The 27,238-nt window shown below is 37.2% G+C and overlaps 1 protein-coding gene across 1 annotated transcript in view; it reads left to right on the top strand.

Moving 5' to 3' along the window:
- GRIA4 (glutamate receptor, ionotropic, AMPA 4) overlaps positions 1 to 27,238 on the top strand; it is a 77,335-nt gene that overhangs the window by 19,411 nt on the left and 30,686 nt on the right. The window contains exons 6-9 of the mRNA XM_010012853.1: positions 2,931 to 3,137; positions 9,814 to 10,184; positions 11,493 to 11,691; positions 16,081 to 16,328. Coding sequence (XP_010011155.1) covers positions 2,931 to 3,137; positions 9,814 to 10,184; positions 11,493 to 11,691; positions 16,081 to 16,328 — 1,025 coding nt within the window. The remainder of the gene's footprint in view (positions 1 to 2,930; positions 3,138 to 9,813; positions 10,185 to 11,492; positions 11,692 to 16,080; positions 16,329 to 27,238) is intronic.

Below are 27,238 nucleotides of genomic sequence, written 5' to 3'. Positions count from 1 at the left end.
GTAAAGCTTGCACCATTTCAAATATCTGTTCCGTGCTAGTCATTGATCATTTCAGTGTGGACTTTTCCTTGATTCGCTAGCCTATAGAATACTATTAAGCAGCTGAAATCTTGCAAATATTGCCATGTTAAACCTCATTCAGCAGTAATTCAAACCTGCATTTTACATCAGGAGGTTAAATGTTTGTAGTTCAAAAATGTGGTAAATACAAAGATGGTAGAGAGAAGTAATATTTTTATTAGACAAGAGGCTTAAACTAGAATCAGTGAAAAAGTATACCTACCATTTTCAGCTATTTCAGCTGATCTAATAGAAGATATTACCTCTCCATAGATGCCTTGCATCTCTTGTATCTTTAGACTAGCATGGTTCCACTAACATTACTACTGATTTAGAAAATGCTATTGTAATTGTATTATACAGAAAAAAGTCACCTTTTTCCATGCCACAGATAAAAAAGATCATCAAGATATGGCTGAGTGCATGCTATTGATCAGATGTTCTATGATTCTATTTCATGACTTTGCAGTCTGGCCTTACAAGTTCATCTGTGTAAGCTGCTTGTTAGTAAACCAGTAAAACATGCCTTGCAGTGCCCTGATGTTATTATAATAACATCGGCACACCTCATTAGTTTGAAACAGCCCCAAATCCTGAAATGGACAGAATTTAGAACTGTTTTTCAAACAGTCATTATCAGAACGCCACATTCAGTCCTACCCACATCCCCCATCAATTTCTACTTTGAAAATAACCTCATTATTTGGCAGGTAAGGTAGGCACAATTAAAGAAACTTAGTTATTCTGTGTAAAATAGGAGGGAAAGGACAACATAATAAACAAAAGGTAGTAGGTGCTCCCATTATTTTTAATTGTATTGTTTCACACTGGCAGATCTCACACTGTTGCTTTTTCTTTTATTGTTTCTTCTTTCAAAGCAGTCACAGCAAGAGGTAATACCTTATTCTATAAGAGAATTGCATTATAAGAGATGTTCCTTGCTGTATTTTGCTCTAAATCAGTAAGATGAGAGGTCCACATCCTTCTTACTATGTTGTGGGCCCCAGGGCTGTATGCAGTACACCAGGTGGAGTCAGTACACCATGAGAGCAGAGCAGAGGGGCAGAGTAGAGGGGCAGAATCACCTCCCTGGGCCTGCTGGCCATGCTCCTTTTGATGCAGCCCAGCAGAATGCATCAATGGCCTCCAACACTGAATTACTGCTAAGGGAATGGGGCCCCAAGAGGCATGTCCATAGCAGAGAATAACGTAAGAAGATTATAGAGGAGAGGTATTCTGGGAATACACCTGAGAATGAAACATTCCTGCAATACCTGATTCTGTCTTAAGGAAACATTAGGACTTCCCCACTCCCAAACCAAGCTGAGTTTAATTGGGGACCTTTCTCTCACATTAAAATGAATGTACCACACAATTTTCTTCATTCACACTACACAGTGCATCTGTATACAGAGGTGGGTCCTGGGCATAGTTACTACAGGGAATAAGATGCCTCTTCACCATATAAATTAAACATACTATTCCGGTTTGCCTATAAAGTTCTTCTTGTGTGGATACACACCCCACTAATAAGAGGTACATTCTGGTGTCCGAAAGGAAAAGTTTACCTGACACACTGAAAATTGTTTTATTCAGTCCACCATCACTCATGTAATGCCACTTATCCTCCAGTGTTAAACACCTAGTAGAGGTTACAAAATTGTTGTTGCTTACAGCTGGTGTTGATGACATTTCAATGAATAATAGATACTCTTAGACTACACATTTACATTTATTTCTACTTTTGTAGGTAGGAAAGATGTGATTAGTGTCAAAAATGCAACATTCACCAGGGTCAGCACAGAAAAAACTTAAGTTGCTGGTATTTTGTGCAGTAAATTCAAACAGAGGGTGACATTAGTGACAAGTGTTTTATCGGGTACTAGCTATGAATATAAATGATGTGGAGTAATTTAAAATACCACCAGAAAGTACAGTTTTACATAATGATTGCTGAAGTCTGAATCCAGACAAGAACATGACCTTATTTTTTCTGGTGTCACCTTGATTTCCCAATCACATAGTGTTCACTATTGTCATTGTATAGGTTTACACAGGGAATGTAGGATCCACTTTTTGAGAAAGATTTTACTTGTTTTCAATGGCACTTACCATCCAAAAATATTTTGATACTTCTTTTTCATGCAGCATGTAAAGTCAGTGTCAACTTAATACCATTCTTGTTCATGCATATTGTTTAGATTCATCCTAAAAGACCTTGCAGAATCTGCACTGTTTATTCAAAGGGGCAGTTATGTGTTTCCTCAGGAATGTATATATTCTCACTAAAATGTATGTAGTCTCTTAGTAACTATGGATTCTAAATCTCAAGAAAGCAGATCATGCAGGCTGTGCATCTGAAGTTACACAGACAGTAACCACACTATGTTAGAGGATATGCTTACTTACTGAAATCAAAAGTGTAAAGTATACCTTGCATTATCCCACACTCATTTGTACTGTATAGGTTCAACCTCTTTTCATGCTTTAAATTTAGCAGATACTGGGCTAAGGTCTTTCATATAAAATTTATATGCATTTTTGTATAGTTTCTGTGTTCATAATTAGTAAGGTTGATAAATCTTGTGAAATATATAACCCAAAGTACAATGTAAATATGTAAATGTAAATATTTACAGTATGCATATAGAAATACACTGTAAAATAAATACAGTGTAAATAATGTAATATTACAGTGGAAAGTATACCTTTCCAGAAGGGTTTCTGTTTATACATTTTAATTTAAATGTGCTAATACTATCCATGAACTTTTGATAAAATGTGTGTTTTTTCAGTGAGTAGATGGCATGTTACTTTTCAGAGGATATTCGATATACTTCTCCTTTACAGTTCTACTTCTTTCATTGTAGGAAGCCCCATATGTTATGTTCAAGAAAAACCATGATACGTTTGAAGGGAATGACAAGTTTGAAGGATACTGTGTAGATCTGGCATCAGAAATTGCAAAACATATTGGTATCAAGTACAAAATTGCCATTGTTCCTGATGGAAAATATGGAGCAAGGGATCCAGAGACAAAAATCTGGAATGGGATGGTGGGAGAACTTGTTTATGGGGTAAGCATACCAATTTTTAAAGCAGGATTTAATTTATCATAGTATTAGTCATAAAGTAGGAAGCATATGTGCATTTTATTTAACCTTAGGATCACAGAAAAGAAACGAAGTTCTGTTTCAGATGTGTGTGCTTTCATTTGTTTTCAAAAGAAAATCACATAATTTAATGCAGATTCTACTGTTTATTCAACTAGTACCTTGTAATATAACATCCTTAGATTGCACATCCCTTAAAAATTCATCAGTAGAACTAATGTTAGGGACCATCTATTCCTGATATATTGTAAAATTTAGTTGGGAAATATATCACATTCATTTTTCATGGAATGATGAAAAAGCTATGACTCTTGGTCTTATTTGAGAAGTGGAGACTCCACCATCATATATTAAGCATGTAAAAAAACCCACTTCAGGCAAGTACACAGTTAGGAAATTCAGAATTAAGACTTTTAAGATGAACACTGAATATAAAATTTAAGAGCAAACCCGGTAAGAGCAGCAACTAAGAACATAACGCTGTGCATATGTAGAGAATGATTCTTCAGAATAGCGTAACCGTCAACAATTCTATTGACGCTTTAAGTTTAAATATCTAATGAAAATAGTTCCAACAAACCCAAAGAAATATTTGCAGTATTTGGTGTTACCAAAAGTAGCAAAACTCAGAACTGTGCTTGCTGATGACCACAGTTACTAGTATCTGCACTAAAACCAGATCAGAATTCTTTTCATTTCAGTGGTGGAATAAAAATTTTAAACTCCTAAAACTATTCAGGTGAGAATATTTCCATCCATGAACTCATAACATGCCTCAACCTCCATATAAAAAACTACTGCATGCCAGTTGGTCCATCATCAGTTGCAGTTTTCACAATTCCAATGACAGTTATGGCCAACTGTGGCAAAAGCCTAGTGGCTTTTCTAGCAGCCCCATTTCTGTTCCCTTCTGTCAGCTAAGTACAGCTGATAAATTTTGTCAAAGTCTCCTCAATTAGCACTAGTTCAGGGGACTCCTGAAAATTAAATAGACCGTGTGCTCTAGGAGTGTCGGCAATGATGCTCCAGAGTTTTGTTGATTTCCCCTCCACATGGGAATGGGAAGGTTATACCAGCCTCACAAAACTCTGTTCTCAGAAGCTCTTGGAGGAACCAACCTCACTTGTGTCTTTAAAGAGTGGAAAAGCTGAATGATCACCAAGCATGTATATCCATTTTAGTGGTTTGGAAGCAGCTCAGCTAAAGGGATATTAGAAGTCAAGGTTTTTTCCAGACTTCATTGTAATGGAGGTGACTCCTTATCTGGCTTTTAATGACAAGAGCAAATACATGGATGTCAGTGGCTGTGCACAGTTTTATACCAGTAGTTTTTTTTAAATCATCTGGGAAACTTCATAAATTGTGAGAAAATTCGCCTGCCCAGATGCATAGTTTCAGTGGCCTATCATCTAGTTGAAAATTATAGAGGAAACCTGAAATTACACTTCAGTTTTCTCTTTGTGGTTTGGGGGTTTTTTTGGGTTTGGGGGGGGGGGTCTTTCTTTTATCTTGAAAAAATTACCTTATCAAACCCAAACTTCCCTAGTACTAGACTGAAATACAAAGTGCTGTTAAGTAGATCACACAGACGTTCGTGCCAGTACTGGAATATGACCTACAGCTGTTAACATAACTGAAAGCAAAACAAAAAATAAAACAAAACTCGCAGGCATAAGGAACCTGTTGCAGATCATCTGCATGACGAGAACATCACAGAATACATGGTCAACACTTTATTTTTGTTATGGAAAAGAATGAGGTGAAGGCTTTTTAAAGGATTGATTGCCAAGTTTAAAAACTGCTTCAGTCTGATTGTGAATCTGGGAATGAGATGCAGCAAAGCCCTTGAGCTGCTTTTTTCTTGGAAGAACTACCCAAGTATGCTATTGCCCAGTATATTTGCTGTCAGAAGGCTCCTTGAGGCTATGTCTATCCCAGTATCAGTGGCAACAGGGAGTGTTCCTGGGCACTGAAACTTGCCTGACTAATCTGCTAAATTGCAACAATGGTCCCTGGTATATTTTCCACCCATAATTATTGTCCAAAACAACTTCTGAGGCCAGCTGGACATTAGGATGGGGAAGAAACCATTCACTATAAGCAGCTTAAATGCAGCCATGCTGGTTTAGAGGCTAAATGACTTTCACGGTAGTGACACCAGACTGTCCTTTGCCAGCTGGCCTTAAGGCTAAGAGCTACTCCAAACACGTTTAATGTAGTTTTACAGGTGTAGCTTTAAAGGAAATTGCTCTTTCTGTTAATTTCTAAAAGTTTTCTGCTTCAGATTTCCATAGGAAGTGCATGAAGAGCATCCTCCCTGCAACTTCCTTGTGTCCTTGCCAGATGATTTACAGAGCATCTATTCCATATAAAGAAAGAAAAAAAAAATCAGAGACTTTTCTGCAAAACTCTGGTATAAGAGGATGTTTGTCTTCTCTGATAGAACTCAGATTTGGAGATAAACACAAGTATTCTGACTAGTTGGCTACGCTTCAAGCTTCAAGCAAGGCTTTCTGTATCAGAGAATCAGAGAATCGTAGAATGGTTTGGGTTGGAAAGGACCTTAAGATCATCCAGTTCCAACCCCCCTGTCATGAGCAGGGACACCTCGCACTAAACCACATTGCCCAAGGCAATGTCCAACCTGGCCTTGAACACCTCCAGGGTTGGAGCATTCACAACTTCCTTGGGTAACCTATTCCAGTGCCTCACCACCCTCACTGTGAAGAACTTCTTCCTTATATCTAATCTAAACTTCCCCTGTTTAAGTTTGAAGCCATTACCCCTTGTCCTACCACTACAGTCCCTAATGAAGAGTCCAATCCAGGACTGGGACAGAATTTGTAATTAAATTAGCATGTTAACAAGATGATTTGTTTTGGAAACATTTCACAGCTTCTAATTCCCAACCACATTAAAGGATTTGTACTGGCCAGTGAGATTGGACCTTGCCTGTGCCACACAAAAGGCTCCCCGGCTCTTTACGCAGTAGCTCAATGCCTCAATGCCAGCAGTGTCACTTAGCCCCATCCATGTTACTGAGAGTGGACATGTGCCAATTTTAATCCATGTCCCCTCAGGACCTGTATGTACTGTTGGTTGTTCTGGTACCTGGACACTTGAGATACTGCACAGGGCAGCTTGGTTGTTACTTAAACTCTGTGGTTGAGTTTTCCATCATGTCCCAGGGGAAACAGTTTATAAAGTACCGTGGTGTACAGTTTTGCTATGACTGTACAGGAGGTCATGGTGAGGGGTTGTTTATTTTCCTGTTTTGTTTTTAGCACTCTGCTAAAAACTACCAGAAAAACTTGATCCATTTGTCCCTGATGTATGCGAATGCCTGCAGTAGTCCCTGTGGGACTATATAGTCCCTGATACGTAGCTCACAGGAGAAATGCTGTCTGGGGATGAAATACCATTAAGCAGGTACAACAGGTGTTTCCAAATGCACTAAAGTCAGCTTCAATTAAATATTTATTTTCCTGACACAGAAAGCTATTCTTTCACTGCTGAGCACAAAAGGTCACAACTCATTTCTGTTTACAATCTGAGAAGCCGTGAGCTGCTGAAGTTGAAACACTTCCTGCATGATTTTTTCTCAGATGGGTTTACCACCTCAATACAAAAGCATAGATTTTTTTCACAAGGTTACAATAATATATTCCAAAACAGTAAAAGTCTCTTGCCGTCAGACTTAATCTTGTCCCATTGCATAGTACCGAAAGGATCCAGAATCCATCAGTATTTGGTGGTAGTACAGCCCTTATTGAAATGCTGTTATAGACGCAGTTGATTTAAGTGTGAAGTATCATTAGTCTTTGTCAAAACAGATTTCACTGGCAACAAAACCATTAATTGTTTTCACTATTATTGTATTATTAAGCATTTAAATCCATAATTATATGGTGTACATTAACTGGGCAAAGCACAAATGCTGATGATTATCGTGCACAGCTATTGTCATTATTTAGCTTTCAACAGCTAAGAGTTTATGTAGGCCTTTTTACGTAGGCCTTAATGTGACACACACTAGTCTTTAATAATAAATAATATGATCAGATTGGGGAAGCTACATTAGGAATCATCTGGCATTAGATCACTGTTGTAATGAAATGGGATAAGTCCCTATTTCTCCTCTCTAACTCCTTCAAGTGGTGTAGGCAGCTAGTTCTGATATAATTCCAAGTTCAGCGTGTACTCTTTGATCATTTACATTTGGTAAGATAAATCTTATCCAGTGTTTTACATCCAATACGCAGTGTGCTAATTAGGTCTTTAAAATTGACGCAATTCACACTAAAATGGTGCTATCACTTTTCCACCTCACATTTTAAAAACTAGCAACCATCAAGGATCCTTATTTTAATCCCAGTAGCAATCTGCAGACACAAAAATGAAGTGTTAGCCAACACTTTTGAAGACCAGTGACCACATCTATAATTTATACTGGGTTAATGAAGATACCACTATGTCACAAATACAGGGAAGATTAGCAGTAATAGATCACAGTTTCCCTGAGTATTTTGGTTAATTCATTTCAAGGACTCAACATTAGGCATTCACAGTAGCTGAAATTTAGAAATATAAAAGACATTGACTCTAAGGAAGGAAAATATTCTTCCAGAAAACAAAAAATTATGGTGAGACGAAACACAAGAACATGAAGCAATGCCAGTAGCCCAGACCATCCTACAATCTTTAGACTACAAAAATCAAATTTACTTTACAATTTTGGGAATATTTTAAAATGTTATTTTTCTTCATGTGATATCTATCTTCATAAAATATCTATTTCAGTCAAACTTATGAAATCACAAGACTTCAAGAAGCCACATTTTTAAAATGCTTTGCATTACAAAGTATATATATATATAATATATAGCAATTTTAATACAAATTTTCATTTGGGGGACATTGCACTGAAATGAGTCAGTTCTTTTGAATTACTCAAAATTATACAGGTACCAAAATAGGTTTAGATTTTAGCTACAAGAAATTAGTTTTAAATTCCATAAAATATGTATCTCAATATAACTTAGTGGTTGAAATAAAAAAATATTATTTTAAATGCATATACCTGATTCAAAATTGTGAAAAGACAAAAAAGCCTACATTTCAAATTCTTTCTTTATCACACAAGCTACTTATATAACACTTGAATTAAATTATTTAGGTGCATCTTTAATTTTCATGTTTTTCTCTCATTGCAGTTGATGGGATTTAAATATATCTTTGTATATTTTATTGAGTATGAGGGTCCTTAAGAGCATCCTAAAAGACAAATATGCTTAAATGCTTTGCTAAACTATGGGCTGTGTACTATATCTGAAAATGCTACCCCACAAGATGAATTCAGGACAACTAAGTACTTAGAAAAGAAAATTCCAGCAGTGCTAGTATGGAGATTTATGAATAACTCTTAATTGTGCCTCTTAATTGTTACCTGGGTGGGGTGAATTTGGGAGGATTATCTCGTATATTGAGGCCTGAAGCAGAGTAAGCTATTGCAGAAGGCAGATTGTGAGCCTACCTTATTTACAACCAAAACTAAGTGTTCTCAAAACATGCCCAGTTATCCTCCTTAGCCCATAAGCTCTATAGAAGCCCATGTTGGTCACAGAGCACAGATTCTGCTCTCTGAATCCACCTAGATACAGCACCATGATGATGAACAGAAGAAAGGCTTCAGCAGCTTCTGCATCAGTTCCCTTCCCATTCGTGCATCTTCTGTCCCAGTTCCTCTTTACAATTCCTGTATTAAGTCCTGCTGTAATGACAGCTTTAGCGTAAAAGGCAAGGCAAACAAGGCAAGACAAGGAGCAAACTTGAATGTAATGTTGAATCCCTAATGACAGAAATGACCCGTTAGCACGGCTACAATGCAGTATAGTGCATGCAGATACCACTGTTGGCAGCTGTAATCACCATCACATCAATAACAATTCATTCAACAATACATTCGTTCTAAAAATATATCAGAGAAACATATTAAAAATTATTCCTGTGACTAATAGGAATGGATTTGGCACACTATTTATCCTTCTTTTGCATGATTATGCACAGCTTTTTTTGTATACTTGTGTTTTTTCACTGTCTGAAAACTGATTCATTCCTGTTGAATTCTCTTTCATCCAAGACAACTGCATGCAGTTTTGTGGCATCACAGCAATAGTTAATCACCTTTGCTGCTTCATGCTGTTCGGAACTTCCTAGAGTCTATGAGATGGTTTCCCTTGAAGAATGATTTTATCTTATGAAAATATGATAATAAATGACTGCTTCTATAGTTTTATAAAAAAAAATGACTATATATTCAGTGACAGTAGGCTCATTCTCATTCTTCACTCTTCCTTGAATTCTTTGACTTTAAATCTAAGTTAGTACCTGAAATGACATACCTAAACTGCTGCCCATGTATATATATATGTATATATATAATTCTGTAAAATAAAAATCTGTGACATGTGTGTCTTACTAAACACGTATTGAGAGTCTAGACTGATAGAAAGATGTTACAAAGAACATTTAAGCCACAGTGTGCTGATATTAGTGACATACATTTGGAATTAGCTGCTGAGCTGAGTGTATAAGCCAACTTCAATTAACCTATACATCTATATTTCTTTTTTCTTTATAGAAAGCAGAGATTGCTGTTGCGCCTCTGACCATCACTTTGGTACGAGAAGAGGTCATTGATTTTTCCAAGCCTTTTATGAGTTTGGGGATATCCATTATGATCAAAAAGCCCCAGAAATCTAAACCAGGAGTGTTTTCCTTCTTGGACCCTTTGGCATATGAGATCTGGATGTGCATAGTCTTTGCCTACATTGGTGTCAGTGTGGTCCTGTTCCTAGTTAGCAGGTTTAGTCCATATGAGTGGCACACAGAAGAACCAGAGGATGGGAAAGAAGGACCCAGTGACCAGCCACCCAATGAGTTTGGTATATTCAACAGCCTCTGGTTTTCCCTGGGTGCCTTTATGCAACAAGGATGTGATATTTCCCCAAGGTTTGTGTCAAATCTTTTTACATTTGCATTTATCTTCAACACTGAAGCATAAAATCTTCCTTCATTTATTTTCCTGGCAGTGTTTTGAAGTTCATTCTTTAGGAAGCTTTTTCATTTTTTTCTTTTTTAATAGCTATGATAAGGGCAACAGAGAATCTGCTTTGAATTTCTGTCATTACTATTATTTTATGTATGTCAGTGTGCATAAATCACAAACAGCTCTCAGAAACAATAGATACACACAGGCAATTCCACTGAGTTCAGTTCAGAGGAACTGTGTTGCTACTAAATTAGTTCCATTGTATTATAATTATGAAATGCACACTACTGTGCTGAATATTTGCCTTGCATGAATGAATGTCCCATTTATGTTCCCTATCAAATTCTACAGCACTGCTTCCAGAATATCACTGTCTATGAGAGGGAGAATATTTGACCATCTGCTCCTGAGAAGCCAAACTGTATTGCTAAACTATGCCTTACAGGGTGGATGCCTCAGATGTAGCATATGATCACAGTTCTGAATTTCTCAACCTTTTAAGATGCTGGAACTTTATCGTGCAGTAACTGCAACTTCTCAATTAAACATTATGACCCAATCTTTCAAATTCAAATGCTGTATTTTAGCCACTTACAGTGAGATTTTAAAAGTATTCAGCATTGGCCTAACTCTGCTATTATTGAAGCTAGCAAGAAAACTGATTAAGACTGGATGTACATTACTCTTCAGCAGCTCTTTCATCAAATTACAGGTATTAAAATGGAAAGTATAACTTTTTACTTAATATCTCTGCTACCACAAAATGCTTGCTTCTAAAAGAAAAATGTGAAAGTTCAAATGGTTGCAGTAGCTTGTAGAATATTTTATAAGTTTGGGTGACAGGAACATTTTAAGCCTAAAGCCAACATAATCTATGTTCAAAGCCTTTTTGTGTCTTTTTCTTTAAGAGGAAACAGAGAAAGCTACTGATCTGCAGCTACCATGTTTTACTTTTGTCTACAGAAAGAGGTTACCTATCCAGTATTTCTGACAAAATTTTTGCTGTTAGGCATTTCCTGAAATAATAAGAAGACTGGGATTACTGCTCAAGAGAATTCAGACTTGTGTATATGCGTGATACGTATTAATACAATGGACTCTGCACTGTAGGCATTAAGATTCAAGAGGAAATGTATTTAAAATGCAAATGATGTCCCTCCCATTGACTGTTATGTACTGATACATGTTCGACAGTAATGATGCCTTCTTTCTTTCTCTCTTAATGTCTTAAGAGACAGGAAAATGTGCATTATCTTATTCATGTTTAGATCCCTCTCAGGTCGCATTGTTGGAGGTGTCTGGTGGTTCTTCACGCTCATCATTATTTCATCCTACACTGCTAACCTCGCTGCTTTCTTGACTGTTGAGCGAATGGTCTCACCCATAGAAAGTGCAGAAGACCTTGCCAAACAAACTGAAATTGCTTATGGGACACTGGACTCAGGGTCAACCAAAGAGTTCTTCAGAGTAAGTTGGCATGTCCATTAGAGCAGCTCTCCCTAGTGACTGCACTTATAAGATGCTTGGAATTTTGAAATAATGTTACTTTGCAATTATGTGTAATATAGTTTGTAACTCCTGCAATACTTTAGCTGCATTTTTACACCCCCAACACCATTTGTTGGAATTTTCAGTTATTTTAATTTGTGGAAAGCTCATTGATCCTGTCACATTGGGCAAAAGAGGTGCCCCAAGGTATTGTGAAGCCAGTGGTAATTAAAGCAACATTGCACTATTGATTCATCTGAAGCTACAGTACTGGAATTACGTGCAGCCTATGAAATTATGAAAGCTTATGATGGTAACATGGAGTTGTGCAGATTTTGTTTCTGCTTATGGATTTGGCTGTGTGCATTTTGCTTTAGGGTCTTGGGTGGTGGGCAGGAAATGCATTTTTTAATTTGCTGACTTTCAGATGAATAATAAAGGGAAAATATGTCTTGGAGGGATGTGGTTGGAGCATTAAGAAATAGCCTAAATAGCCATTCCTATGTCTGTACTGTCTGTATTGATTACTTCATTTTCATTCACTTTCCTGTGTTAGTGTGGTCGGTATGTAATCCTCATCATTTGCCAGATGGAAAACAGGGACCCTGGACATCACAAGGAGTACATAATAAACAGTCCTTCCTGCTTCATTTAATGTCTCTCACAGATGAAAGTTAAGCCTAGCTGGCTGAACATGTGTGAGTTTAGTGTTTGAACATGGCTCTGAATAAATGCTGTGAGCCAGTCATTCTTCCTTGGAAATTACACAGTTTAGGAACATTATTTATCTGAAAGGTGCAGTTTAAGGCATTTTTAGAAGAAAGGAAGATAGAATGATAATTTCTTCTTATTGTCTGTTTGAAATGTGACTGTTCTGTGCTAGATACTCCCACACACCTTGACTGTTTTCAGGTTGGCCAAACTGAACTCAGTGAATCATTAACAAAATTATGGATGGAATTTGTGAACTATATACAGTATCAATTCAAGGGCAGCTGCTCAGTGAAACAACCTTTTTATTGTGAGAGATATCCCCATAGAAGAACTTGCAAATATTTTCCAATAGCTGTAAAAAGATTATGCCTTACAAAATAGAAATGGCACTTAACCAATGCGCAGTGGTTGAGCCTTAATATAATGAAGCTGTCCAAGGAGTTCAGTACAAGCAAAAAGTGAAAGTCGGATCTTTTGACATATAAGCAGTCTGGGTCACAAAAAATTCATTATTCTTTTAAATCATCTTGTAAACACAGATACTTTTTTGTTTGGATCAGTATTTCATGCAAGATTGTCCTTAAAGAGAAGATTCTTTGTCTATCTACAATGACAGCCACTATTTCCCTTTAATATTACAGGGTTAAGAAAAAAAAAAAAAAGGAAAATCAATGTCCTTTTTATATTTTTTTCTTTATTTCAAAATACAGAGGGAAATATGAAAAGTAACTACATATACTAAATATAGTTGCATATGCAGAATTTGAAGCTTTATCGAGATTTAGACTTTGTTGATCACCTTTTTAAAAATGGTGCAATCTGTTATTTAATGATTTCTAGTGATTGTTAATGATACTGTATGCACTATTTCTAGAAATATTTGTCACAAACCATTTTTCACAAAATATCAACAGACAATATTTGCACACTGTTTGTGTAATACATAAATTAAGACCTAGACTGAAACAATACTGCAAGAAGACTTGTTTGCCAAGTCTAACATTTTGTGTGGCTGGAAGCAAACATCATCACTTTGGGGATTAGAGTAATGTATAACTTTTGTCAGTGATTACTGTCTGGCTGAAGATGAGCCTTCAAGACATTTTCTCATCACTTGATCATTTCTGATTCAAATGTCAGAAACTCTGAAAAGACATTCAGTCTGCTTTGGTTCTGTATTGAAAACAGAAAAGGGAAAAGGCATTTTAAAACCAGCATAAAGAAAAAGAAGACTTTAATATTGATAGCTATTTTCTTTTATTTTCTGTTTTGGACAAGTGAGAGTTGCATTTTTTGAGCAACTTACTCAAGAAGGAAAGAACTTAGTTTTAGCAGTCCTGCTCAGAAAAGCCCTAACTTTGGGTGACTTTGGTTGATTGTAGGGGAAAGTTGCAATGTTTCTGCATATGATAATAAGGAATATCTGTTGGTTCACTCTTCAATTGTCACTCTGAGTTGACATGTAGAAAATGAATGTTAACAAATGAAAGTTTGGGAGAAGAAAATGCTCTTACAGAGCAGATGCCTTCTTAGACTTTCCATATTTTTTTGTTTTTTGCTAGGCACAGGAAACTAAATCGTAAGAAAATTATTTAAATGCAACCTTTTCAAGCTCAATTAGGGCATTATTTCTTCTTAATAATAGAGCAATTTTAAGTGTTGTGTGGTTTTAGTTTGAAATAAAGTGGCCTATGATATGCTTACTTTATAAAGAATCTGATGATATAGATGTTACAATATAAGAAATGATTGGAAGTGAAGGCAGACAAAGGCAAGTAAATATTCTTGAAATTATGCCTGATTCATTACTGCTTTCTTCCTTTTTTTTTTTATTTCCATAAATGTAAATCCATGAAATTACATCAGTGTAAAGCAAGAATCCTTGTGTGGCTTAGCTTACTCTCTGCTCTCAGACACTATTAGGTAAAAGAAAAATAGTTTCCACTACAGAGGAAGGAGAGGGTGACAAGGCAGGATGTGATTATGGACATACACAGGTGTTGGTAATTTGAATTTTATTATATTTGATGGAAAGATAAAATGATGCATATAGACAATATAAAAAAGCAAGGATAATTTATGATGTTCTGCTATATGGTATTTTTATTGACCATTTCTGGTTAAATGACACTTTCAAGTTAGACCTACCTCTAACAAATTAATTTCTAAGTTGTAATACAATAATTCAGTAATTGGTGAAAAGAAGTGCTTCAGGGAAATTACCTATACAAAGGCTCAGTTGCAGCCTTTTAAATCCATTGTCAGTTCAAATAATGCCCAGATTATAGGATTTGATATTTGTTTAAATATTCGAAGGTCCTTTGTTTTGGGGCTTTATAATAATGAATATTTTCCTGTAGTGCTCAGCACAGTGTGGAAATGGGCTTACAGACCAAATCTTGCTTAGCTCCTGTTGACTCAAATAAAAGCTGACTGGAGCATTGCGTTAAAAAGTCCTTTTTGCAGCATGCATAGGTGAAGACAAGTGCCATCTGTTGTTAAGTAATAACACTGTATAGTGTTTGGCTGATGCACTGCTGGTTTGCTGTTGCTTGAGGAAGCAAAGGAGTTGTTGATTGAATCTAACGAGTATGGGAAGCTTCTCAGCCTGAAAGCATTTCCTTCCTTTCTTCCTTCTTTCTTTCCTGCCTGCCTGCCTTCCTGCCTTCCTGCCTGTCTGGCTTCCTTCCTACCTGCCTTCCTGCCTGCCTTCCTGCCTGCCTGCCTGCCTGTCTGCCTGCCTTCCTGCCTTCCTGCCTTCCTGCCTGCCTGCCTGCCTTCCTGCCTGCCTGCCTGCCTGGCTGCCTCCCTTAATTTTTATTTGTTTTTATTTTTGCTTAAGTCTTTATTTGCAGTTACGCTATGAATTCGCAGACAGGAAAAATTTCTACCTGGTGCACTCTAAGCCACGAATTCTTGCACATTCCTTGAGAAAGCACATTTGTTACTCAATTATTGGTAGGATCAAAGTCTTTAAAATAAATCCACTGATACTGCAGTTCTAAAAACATGCCTAATACTTCTTTAAGACAAATACTTAGGGCATTTTGTTTCCTTTAACAGTGTATTTGGTCCAATTTGCTGTTTCCATCTTTTTATTGTAAACTATGTCTTGAAATGTTGTGCAGCCTTTCTGAATGTCAGTTAAATGAATTCTGGACTCTGACTTATGAAAGCAAAAATCTTACTTAAGCTACTGTGGTTTTGATGGTGTAAGAAGTAGGTGTTATAGAGATGCTTCAAGATTCAGCTCAGTATTTATGGGGAGATTATTTTATTGTTTCTCTTTTCCATACAGGTTTATTGTGCATATGTTTCACATGTAAATTCCTCAAATGGTCTTTACAACACTTTGACTGTATGAACTGGATTTATCTAACAGTAAATTCAAATCTTAGCTTTACAGGGTTTCTTTTTGTGACTGCTAGAGCCTAACTGGATCTAAAAATAATAATATCCAATTTTATAGTACTGATATTGTTACTTCTTGTTTCTTTTAAAATAATCATGGAATTCAAAGAAAATTCATACCCAAGTATGTTTTTCCCAGTCCCAGTTGTTTGAAAAATGAAATATAGTTGATTTTATTTTGAACAGTGCCATTCTGGAATGTTGCAACATTCTTTGTTCTAACTTCTTTTTAATTTTCTCCAGAGATCAAAAATAGCAGTGTATGAAAAGATGTGGACCTACATGAAATCAGCTGAGCCATCAGTGTTCACTAGGACTACTGCAGAGGGAGTAGCTCGTGTCCGCAAATCCAAGGGCAAGTTTGCCTTCCTGCTGGAGTCCACCATGAATGAATACATTGAGCAACGAAAGCCATGTGACACCATGAAAGTGGGAGGAAATCTGGATTCGAAAGGCTATGGCGTAGCCACACCGAAGGGTTCTCCATTAAGGTGGGTGGAATAGTATAACAATATAAAATGTGTTGTTATAGTATTCCACCTTCCCTGATGTCCCTGATATAGCTCTTTTTGTTTTGTGTGTGAACATGGTATGTTACTTTTCTTTTCTTCCATTTCATGTTTTTTTGATCAGCAAAGGTAACCAATTCTAATTACAATATGGATTTAGCAGCTGTAGTTGGCATCTTTTTTAAGGCCATATAAAAACCAAACTGGTTGAACACTAGCTACTTGAAGTCAGCCTCTATAGAATTAACATCAGCTATATTATTTCATCAGCTTTTTTCACCAGACTCAGCCCTTTATAGCAGTATTATGCCTACATTATCTGCATTAGTATTTGCATCAATAATATCCCTACATTTTGTGTTTTGTTTATTGATCTTGGCTGCTAATTTCTGAATAAGAAGCTGCTTGTAACATCTTTTCAAATGTCATCACTTGGAGGCAATTAGTCCTTCATTAAAGCAACTTCATTAAAGTACTTTTTGTAAAGCACCTTCTTATTTAGTAAAAAAAGGTTGTATTTCTAGCATTATGCATTTCAGTACTGCCTTCAAACTCATCAGTATATTTTTATCATGATATCAGATGCATTCAGTCAAGTAGAGTTTTTGATTCACAGGCAGAACATCATTTGCTTTTCATTCAGATTGTCAGGAAGACAGAAGTGAAAGTACTTGTTCTGTGTTAAAATTGGCAGTATTTACCATTGTGTCGTCTTTAACGTTTAAGGCAAACAATCTTGCCTTTTTCCTCTGGTAGACTTGCCAATTTTCTTCAAAGCAAATGGGCAACTAACAGACAACAGAGGAAATGTGTCTTGTGGAGTCCTAGAGCAATAGGTCACATGCAGGAAGGTGAGAAGGAATGGCCAGTGGAGCACCCTGCTTCTCAGACTTGATGCTCATCATTAGGGACTACAAAAAACACTGTGATGAATTAGATTCACAAGGGAGACAAAGTGAGTAGAAGGGAGTTGCAAGTGCAGATGGAGCTGTAGTTCTGTGCAGGAAGTAACTAAAGAGGTACCTGTCTACATCCATGACCACAGAGGAGATCTCATTACCACTATGTAGATAACTAGACTCACTTTTAACTCACCAGTTTAACCTGTTCATGACACGGCAGACATCAGTAACCTTAACTGTATTACATGGATGGGAATAGGAGTATCATCAGAATCATTTCCATCTGCAGCAAAAGTTGTTACAGTGATGGAATATTTGGTCCTTAACATTCAGTACCTCTCAGATTTAAAAATGCCACCTTCACCACTGAATAAAGTAGTAAGAAAACATAAGGAGGTGAGAGAGGGAAAATGACAACAGTAATACTAATTATAAAAAAAACATGTCCAGAACTCATGGGGTTGTTAAAGGGAGAAGGCAGCAGATAATACGGGAGGCTGATCTATTGCCTGGGTATATTTTCAAAACACTTGTTTTTTATTTTGCATTTCAAACAGATTGCTATCTTCTTCTTGATGTTTCAGACAACCTAGAAATGGTAGGCAGTATTGCAGTTTAGAGGAGCTGCTCTCCTGTAGTAAGGAAATGCCCATTGCTGACACATCATGCTTTACTTTGCTAAAGCTAGGACAAACTTCTTAGGAATCTCTTTAGATGCTGTCATATATATCCTAGCAGTGGACTGTTTGCTCTAAGTGTGCATTATGGTGCTTTTTAGTCCTTCTAACTTTTTCTGCAGAGAAACATCAAGAGACAGCCTGTTATAATAAACAAACAGTAGTAGCCAGTGGAAGTTGGTTTGTGTCAAATTTGGGCTTATTTCAGGTTTGGTCAGTTGGCCAGATAAAAATATCTAGGAGTAATGGGGATGAGATGAGACACAAAGGAGTTAGAAGGAGGAGGGTCCAGTAAGAACACAGGGGAAAAGCACAACCATGACTGTAAGGATCAAGTGTGAAATCCTGGTTCCAACCCAGCTAAAGACTAAGGTCCTGAGTGTTTCAGTGAAGCCACAGTTTGGTCTAACTGAGGGTCGGCAATTATCATTAGGGTGATGTGATCAAAAGCATTTAGTTTTTCACGTCCTACCTTCAAATGTCTTTCAAAAAGAGGAACAGGGGAAATCCTGCCCAATCTGAAAACTGGACCAAACCTTCTTTCAAGCTGTCTTGACTGGCTGTCTGTGTCCATGCCTTTCCCGAGCCTTTCTTTCACATGTGCTAATCTCCTTGTTTTCCTGCTGCACCCCATTCCCTCTCCAGCCTCAGTGACAAACCTCAGCAACACATCAGTGCCATTAAAAACATTAAGCAACACACTTGATGTTCTGTACAAAAAGAAAGAACAAGCAATACTTCACATTGGTACCACCCCTTCCACGTGTGTCTATAGACAGTACTGCTTGTTGAAGAGGGAAAAAGCTTTCTACCCCTGTGCTTTTGAAAAGACTCAGCTGTAAATTTAACTGCATGCTTCAGTATTTTCTGAACTGTTTGAAACTGTAGAATATGATGGTTTTGCTATTTTGACTGCATCCCACATGGTCGAGTTTCTGTTCCTGATCAGATGACTTACATAACTGCTGCCTGCACAAATAATTGCAAATATTGAACATGCAGTTTGAAATCCATGAAGGGCAGACGAGCTAAGCTCATTACATAAATTAGTCAAAAGACATAATTTGCTATGGGAGTTGTAAATTCTGTATTTTATTTAATAATCATAATTTCCTACTTGAGTTATGTATAGAGCACAAATTACTTGATGTAGTTCACAAATAATTGCAAGTAGCATATAAATGTTAAACATTCACGCTATTCTTGGGCTGTTCAGGACTAGGGAAAAATATAATTTCTTTCAAATGAATTATTCATATTAAATTATTCACTAAACTGTTTGAGCACCCATTTCACTAGAGATATTTTAGTCTTAATCCTCCTCCTACTTACAATGATCATAAATCAGGAATTTTTCACTGAAAATGTAGTAACAGCTGCATAAAATTGATGTGAGAGTATGAAGAACCAGACCATATATTTTCACCTGTCTAATACTGACAGAAAGTGGAGTAATCTAAATCAGGCTTCATCTTGTAGCATAGAACTAGTGATAGTTCCCTGCCATCAAATCACCAGGCTCATGTTCATTACAGAGCACATACTCATCATTTGGCTCATGCAGATGAAATCCACCTGTCAGAGTGATCCAGGGACTGGTCTCTCTGTTGCTCATGACCCTACATGAGCAGGGTAGTGGATTTTAATTTGAAACTCTTCCTTACTGGGTTCCATGCTACACTCCTGCAGTGTTCAACCAGTACCTATTGGCTAATTGGAATTATTTATTCTCAGTGCTGGTGCAGTATCAGGATTCATGCATATCACTGGATGGAGGAGAATGGGAAATGCCTGATGTGTGTTTCTTTTATGCCCACTGGGTAGTACCACATTACACATCATGTGTGTCTCCTTCCTTCCTTCCTTTTCAGTGATATTCATTATTCATTTCTGTATAATTTTGTAAAAGACTGACATAGTTGAGAAGGAACTTGGGATTGAGGGCAAAGGCTCTTATCACAACAAAGATTAAGTTTCTCTCATGGCACTACCCAGCTGTCCTTACTGTTCCTTCTCCTACCACGGTAGGTATCCTTCCAAAACTATTGTGTAGCAATCAGTGTGAATTAATGAGTTTTTTTCTTCAAAGGTGGTGTTTTCAAAGGTGGTTAAAAGAGTGTTCCCTGTCTACTTGGCAAGACCTTCCTTTGTAAATGTGTTATCATAAGAAGACATTTCTGTGGCCAGCCTTCTGGCCATTGTGGATCATCCCTGGCTTGTCTGCCTTGCCACTTGCAGTGTTTATGTTTCTAGAGGGCAACATCTGGAGATCTTGTACTACACAAATCCTGTGTCTTGCATGCCTCTGCTTTTCTGCTGTAGACATGCAGGCATCATAAACAAGTTTGAATAGTGATAAACATGGAAGAGTTCTCCTCTCTAAGAGGTAATGAAAAAGGAACTAGGGCCAGTATTGCCTTAAAGGTACACTAAAAGCTTTTTCTACTTTTTGTATCTTGAAATTGATTGAAGCAAAAGTGAATGACAGGGTGGGCTAAAAAAAAATGAGAGGTTGTCATCATTGTTCTGTGACTGTTTTAGGTAAGGGCTTTTGGCTTTCCTGTCCTGCAGCTGATGGTATGCAGTGTGGATGAGTGAAACCTGTTCAGGTCATGAGTGTCTGGTGAGACGCTTTGAATCCAGTGGGAGATTGGTGATGGTTGTTCACCAAACTAATGAAAGACAGGGCTATATTAAGTTCCTGCTGTTGCAATTATGGTTAATGTTTATAGATATGAATCCAGATTCTATGTTTCCTTATTCAAGTCTCTGTTCTTTTTATGTAAAGAAATAACTTCAGTTTGACTTTAGGAGGAATCCTTTATGTTCTGAAGAGTGAGGCAAAAAGGTCCATGTGGTGATATCTGCTGGTTCTTTGTAGTGTGACAGCTGGTGGTGTGAACTGGGTCTTTACACTGACTAGGGTGCCAGTTCTTTATCCATTCTTTGCTGTGTTTATATTAACAGGAGGCGGGAAATGCTGGAAGTGCATCAGTGAAGCAGGTGATGCAGATATAATTTTCTGATCATTCTAGCCACTAGTTGTGAAGTGCAAAGTACAACTTAAGTGAAGCTATGGATTTTAGTTTCTATCCCTTGCAAGGGAGCAATGCCCTGGAGAGTGTTTGGGGTGCAAAAGGCGTCCCTGCGGTGCCTCGTCAACATTGTATGGATTCTTCTGTTTCATATAATTGTGCAATACCTCAAAGAGATTTACCCTAGAAGTGAGGGATCTGTGGTGGAGGAAACCTCTTCATGAAATATGTGAATTTACGTGAGTAAGTTAAAGATCTGTTATGGAGGGAGTCTTTTTGTGCATGGGCTTTATAAACTACCATCTTGATCTCAGTGACTTCGTCTAGTCCTTGTATTCCTGAGGCAAATATATAAAATTGCCATTCTTTCACTGTTTTGTTTCAGTGTGGTACTACAGCTGACAGTGTTACCTTTGCTTTTCAAGGATATATCTGGCATGGTTCATTAGTTAGAAATGTAGTGCTGAAGCAAAACTTACTTTGGTAATGCATACAAAATTTTGGCAGACCTTACATAGGATGGGATATTCCTTGGGTTTTTTTGGATGTGTTTTTCATTGTCCCGAAATAAACTTGGAAAAATAAGGGTAAAATCTGATAGTATAATTTCTTCCAATGGGACAATTAAACTTTTAATCAAGTTCTGTCCTTGTGGTTTTGGAGACCAGAGTATAAGGAGTTTATTGTGGAAGGAATTCCCAGATCATCATTCACTGTCAAAGCTGCTTACTGTAAACTTAATATATTATTCTGATATATACTCCAGTTTATTTTTACCCTGTTTTTGTAGATCGATGAACTTAAAATTCACACCAGGCTCTGCTGGAAAAGTATCAGACGTATTACACAGTAGTGACCTATAAGGATAGATAAAAATGTTTCCTCCAAAACCTCTTGCATTCTCTGGTTTCTTATGATTTTTATTAAATTGGACTTGTGTGTACAAAGAATGGCTATGATATTCACAAATGCTCTCTGAGAACAAGGAAGTCTAGGAAAAAAATGTTTGAGCTGACCATGCAAATTTATTTACTACAGAGGACTTCTTCCACTAGTGTTTTTCAAAGTTTTTTCTATGGAGATCCATAAATGTTTGCAAAAATAGATTTTTCCCATGAGTGAAGCTTCCTTGTGCAAGTTATGTTGTATCACAAATCAAGCATTTCCCCAGACCACTCTTCAGGGTACCCTATGTTGTTCAGTTTTCAAGGGACTTCATAGATTTTTTTATTTTTTAATCAATCAGTATCATTGATGTAGCTATTCTAGCTTGTGGTGTTTCTATGCATCTGGGCTGTATTTTTTATTCAATGGTGGTTCCTGTTCTAGAAAGGTAGAGAAATAGGCAAAGGTGATGTACCCTTGTGTCACCATGCTGAAGTCCATACCCTATGTGATTTTGAGCATTGTTTGGCAATTCAGAGACATGAATGGGTATTTCCTCTGCTGATTAGCTGTCCTCCAGCTGGCAACACTGGCATCCAAAGACCTCCCCAGATCATTCTGAAGACAAGTGACCTTCACAGTGAGGAAAGACGCAGAGGAAGTAGGCTCGATTTTTTTTCACGTTTCTCTTCTCTTGCCAGAATGGCTGGTCTTGCCCATAGTCAGTGTGTTATCCAGAGGGAATCATTCCAACAAAGCACTGTAGGAGCTAGAAACTGATACTTATGTTTGATGTAGAGAAGATATAGAGACAACTGGCAAATAATGGATAAAAAATGAGTAATGTGAAATTGCTGAGTTTGACCTCTATTATTTTAAGACAAGGAGAAAACAAAGATCCCTGCATAGATACAGAGTGGTTTGTTGGTATTTATAAGAACAGAATTTTAGTCATGAGTTTCACTTACCAGGATTTTACAAGGTCATTTCTTTCTGTGATAAAAAATTATTTGAAAACTAAAATGTGATCTATAATGTTCTATGCTTTTGTAAACACTATCCTGTTTGATGGTATAGATCATACTGTATGACTTTGCATAATACTCTTCCCTTTGCTGTAGGCATAACAAGGCTTGAATTACCACCCCATTACCCATTCAATGTCAGAGCTTAGAGCCTAGATATTTCTCAAGCAGGGCACATCTTCTGAGCTTGTTGGGATTTCTGTCAAGTAAAAATAACATTTATTAGGTAAAAAGGCAGAGGGTGGGCTACTGCTTAGCAAGGAATGTAAAAGTCAGGGGTCAAAAGAAGATCAGTGAAGAGAAAGCCTGGCAGTGAATGTTAGCAAGTTGTTCTTTCAGCTGAGCCTGAGAGGCATACGTAATTTCAGTTACCTGGATTATTTCTATCTAAAACCAGAATATCTGTTTTAAAACAAAAAGAAGGACTTGAGAACAGAGATCAGAATTCTAGGTTGCTTGGTTCCCTAGTTATGCCTATTGGATTCATTTTATAATTTTAATCAAGATAAGGGTCTTCCCTATACAAAATAGTGCAATAATAAAAGAGGAAAATTTGATGATGGCTAATGAGCGCCATTGCAAGATGTATTTAAGCAAAATCTTCTACTTGGAGGAGTTTTGCCCTTTCTTGCAACTTTTATATATAAAGGCAGGAAATTGTACTAATCCTAACTTAAGTCAGCAAATTGCAGTGAAGAGCATTGTTATTGAGAGTTTCTGATATTTGTATCTTTAGAAGAAAAAGGCTCCTTAGTGTCCATTAGAGTCCACTGGATTTCACAGTATCTTCAAGTCATAAAATGGTTTGGGTTGGAAGAGACCTTGAAGATCATCTAGTTTCGAACCCCCTGCCACAGGATTTCAACACTAGACCAGGTTGAATTTTAATGTCCTGGCAAAAAAAACAAAACAAAACAAAAAAACCCATCAGTATATCTTTCAAATACTTCAGAGAGTCATCTTTGAGCTACCTTGCCCCACAGAGCCTATTTCTTCATTGCCACTTGCGGGAAGTTTCTACCCTCAGAGTTCAGGGGGAAAATCATAACTTAACAAAGCTCTTCATGGTCTGGAGAAGAGAGCAAGTCACAGGAATTTGTTCTGTTGCCATTGCTCTTTTCCTACACTACAAAAGACATTAGGAGCAACTGATGGAAGGCACAGCTCCTCCAAGAAACCCAACTCCCATTTTGGTCACACAGCCACATTCTGGTACCTCTCTGCTAATATCATCCTGATACTTACTCCAGGGCAGGTCCCAGGATTTTAGTGAAAATGATTGTGAAATGAGCTGCTTCTGAGCAGGAATTTTGCAGGAATGAAAGGACAAAGCATGGAAACAGCAATAGAACTATGCCTAAAAAGGTAATTTTTTTTTTATCTAAACACTGCAAGGGCAATAGGTTCTTTTAAATTGGCAATATAATCAATATAAAAGGTGGAACTACCATTCTGTCTCTTCAGCTTTAGCAGGTTTAACAGCATGATGAGGCACTTACTTTTATTATTTGTTCTCCTTTTTTACAGATACTTATAAAAGAGCTTTGTCCTTCTGATATTTAGTGATTACTAAAGGTGAAATTTCTGTGCTGTCATACAGAATCATTGCTTGGGCCAGTCTTCAGTAGTCAGCACCAGGACAAGTTTTATAACAGTTTCATTTTTTACAGTCAGAAAGAAATCAAGGCATCAAATAATCACAGGTGTTTTATTTGTTTGTTTGTCTGTTTCAGAAATACTTGAATGCAAACAGAATAGTTGCTTCACAATATCAACTCTGTCCAAATGAAATTTGTCAGGCTGTTCCCTTCTCTGTCAGATAAAAAAGGGCATATATTTAAGTATAAACAATGAACTTCCTTAAAATTATCAGTGATGACCAGAATGTCTCAGAAATACTGATACCATTGCTTTGCACATGTCTTACTGACTTTCTGGACCTTTGCCAAGGTTTGTTAAGCATTAATCCCCAGAGTAAGCCTGTGGGATGCAGAAGGGTTATCATTATTTCCAGTCTATAGACCCTCTGAGGAACAAACTCTGCTTCTTGGCACTTCAGAAATAAATTTCTCCTGCCCTTTTCCCTGCCATTTCCCCAGTCCCTCATAAAGTAGCTCAGCGGAGGGCAAGATGCAGCCCGTTATATTTTAACAATGCAGCTCATTATTATTTCTCTCTTTTCATTACAACCTTCTGGCTGTTCAGGTGTCAATTCCCAGGAAACTGCCAGAGTTCAGAGTCTGTATTCATTGAAGGTACAAACCAGCTACCCTTTGAAGTTGATGGTACAGTTCCTGCCAAGTAAAAGGTCTATCCCACTAAGATGATAATTGTCCAGGTAAATTGTAGATAGACTAAAGCAAGCGAGCAGGCCACTAAAAGGCATCTCAGCAGCTCGTAACAATACCTCTCTGTGGAACTGACATTTGGGGAAAAAATAGCACCTGAAAAACAGTTTGTGATTAATCTATGTGGTAGTTGCAAAACTGCATACTTCCAATTGTCAGCAAGTACAGGTTAGACTCCCAAGAGACACAAAATGGCCATTTAGTTTTTATGCAGCCTTGGCTCTTGTGAGAAATCCCAAACCAAAAGTAAGGAAAAAAGTTTATTATCTTTCTCCTAGTTTGTTTGAGCTGAGAGCAGACTGGCACACTGCAGTGGAGTAGGCATTATGGAGGGAGTGAACAACCCAGAATGAAAGGTGAAAAGATGTTGCCAATAAAAAAAGGCACAAAAAAAAGATTCAGGAAGTTTAATATATAATTTAAGCTACTCTGTGTCTTGGCACAGCATCTCTAAAATGTGGCTATTTCCCAGCATCAGCAAGATGTTTGCAAGGTGTATGTGTTCCAGATAAAAAATGGCCATCTGTACACTGGACAGTACAAGTTTAAAAGATTGTATGATAACACGGTGACTTGTGATTGATCAGTAATTATTTCTCTCAACTGGTCTACCTTGTGTGTGGTAGGAAGTAGAGTCAAAGCTGAAAAAAGATTTAGCTCCTATTTAACCATATATTTTAGCAAATCACATGATACTGAACAATGCTGCGTGCTCTTTTGTTGAGTGACTCTTTTGGCAGGATTGTCAGTTTTCTGTAGTCAAAGTTTGACTGCAATTTTCCCTGAACTTTTCTAAAGCTAAATGTCAACTGGATGAACATGGTCCGAGCCTGACCTCATACAGAAACCTTTTTTATTGCTACACTTCAGTTATTTCTTTCTGCTCTAAAAGAATGCATTAAAAGAATGAACTACCTCCAGAACGCAGAAAAGATAGAGCTTTTCTTTTTCACCCCCCTTCCCCATGGGCAGGAATAGTATCTTTGTGGAGGAAGATCCAGATACCTTGCATTTTCCATTAATAGCAGCAGGGATGAATGAGGCCTGCAGGTGAGAGTGACCCCAACATCTGGAAGCCCATCTGTTGCCTCCAGAATAGTCTTTCTCTGTATATAATCACACATAAGACTCATTCCAGTCTGTTGCTTATATGATTCCATTTAGTGCAAACAAAATTTGCAATTGTGTCTGAAGAGAGGCATTTACATCAAGAATGAGAGCTTTGGCTTCCTTGATATGGATGTAGGCACCTGATTTTATGCACAGCAATGTGGAAATGCTTTATATAGCATTTTACACTGTGTCATTTGTGTGGTTCAGATGTACTTTGGATCTTAAACTCTGAGTCTACAGAAAAACTCATTGGACTTGATTGGAAATCTGTGAGGAATTAGAGAATATCTCAACCTTTTCTAGGTAAATTAAGTCACCCAAATTTCAGATGCCTAAATTGTAACACGGCTAGGCAATTTTTCAGATTTTTACACTTTCAAAAAAAACCCAAAAAAACCCAGAATTTGAAGGTTTCCACCTTCAAATCACCATTTCCGCCTTCCACCAGCTTTTTACTGGTTGCGACACAAAGCGGTAGGAGACAGGTTATAGACTGATGTTCATTTTTTACTGGTTTTTATTAAAAAGATTATGTCCTTCTATGCGTAAAGCTGTGGGACTAGCCCACATTCAGGTGCTCTGCACTTTCTAATATCATCTCTTCGGGTTTTAATCAGTAATGAAACTATTTTAATTATATTCTATACCTGCTAATGATATTTTTTCCTTTAAATCCACATGAACACTTGACAATTAGTTCTAGTCGTGCATAATATAAATAATGTGAAATCAGGCTATGAAAGTGTACTTGAAAGTGAACAGAAAGTCATCACAGTTTGTTGATGATGTAGGAACTTTTCCTATCACAGTTAAATAAGCAGGCTGCTACTTTTGGCATCTCTTTTAGATAGTGGGCAATTATCCAAGGCAGTTTCCAATTAGAGTGCTTTTAGTTCATCCCATTTGT

Source organism: Nestor notabilis, unplaced genomic scaffold (genome assembly GCF_000696875.1).
Source record: "Nestor notabilis isolate BGI_N333 unplaced genomic scaffold, ASM69687v1 scaffold2284, whole genome shotgun sequence".
NCBI lineage: Eukaryota > Metazoa > Chordata > Aves > Psittaciformes > Psittacidae > Nestor > Nestor notabilis.
Note: the sequence above shows the minus strand (reverse complement) of the source record. Positions and strands in the feature narration are given on the sequence as shown.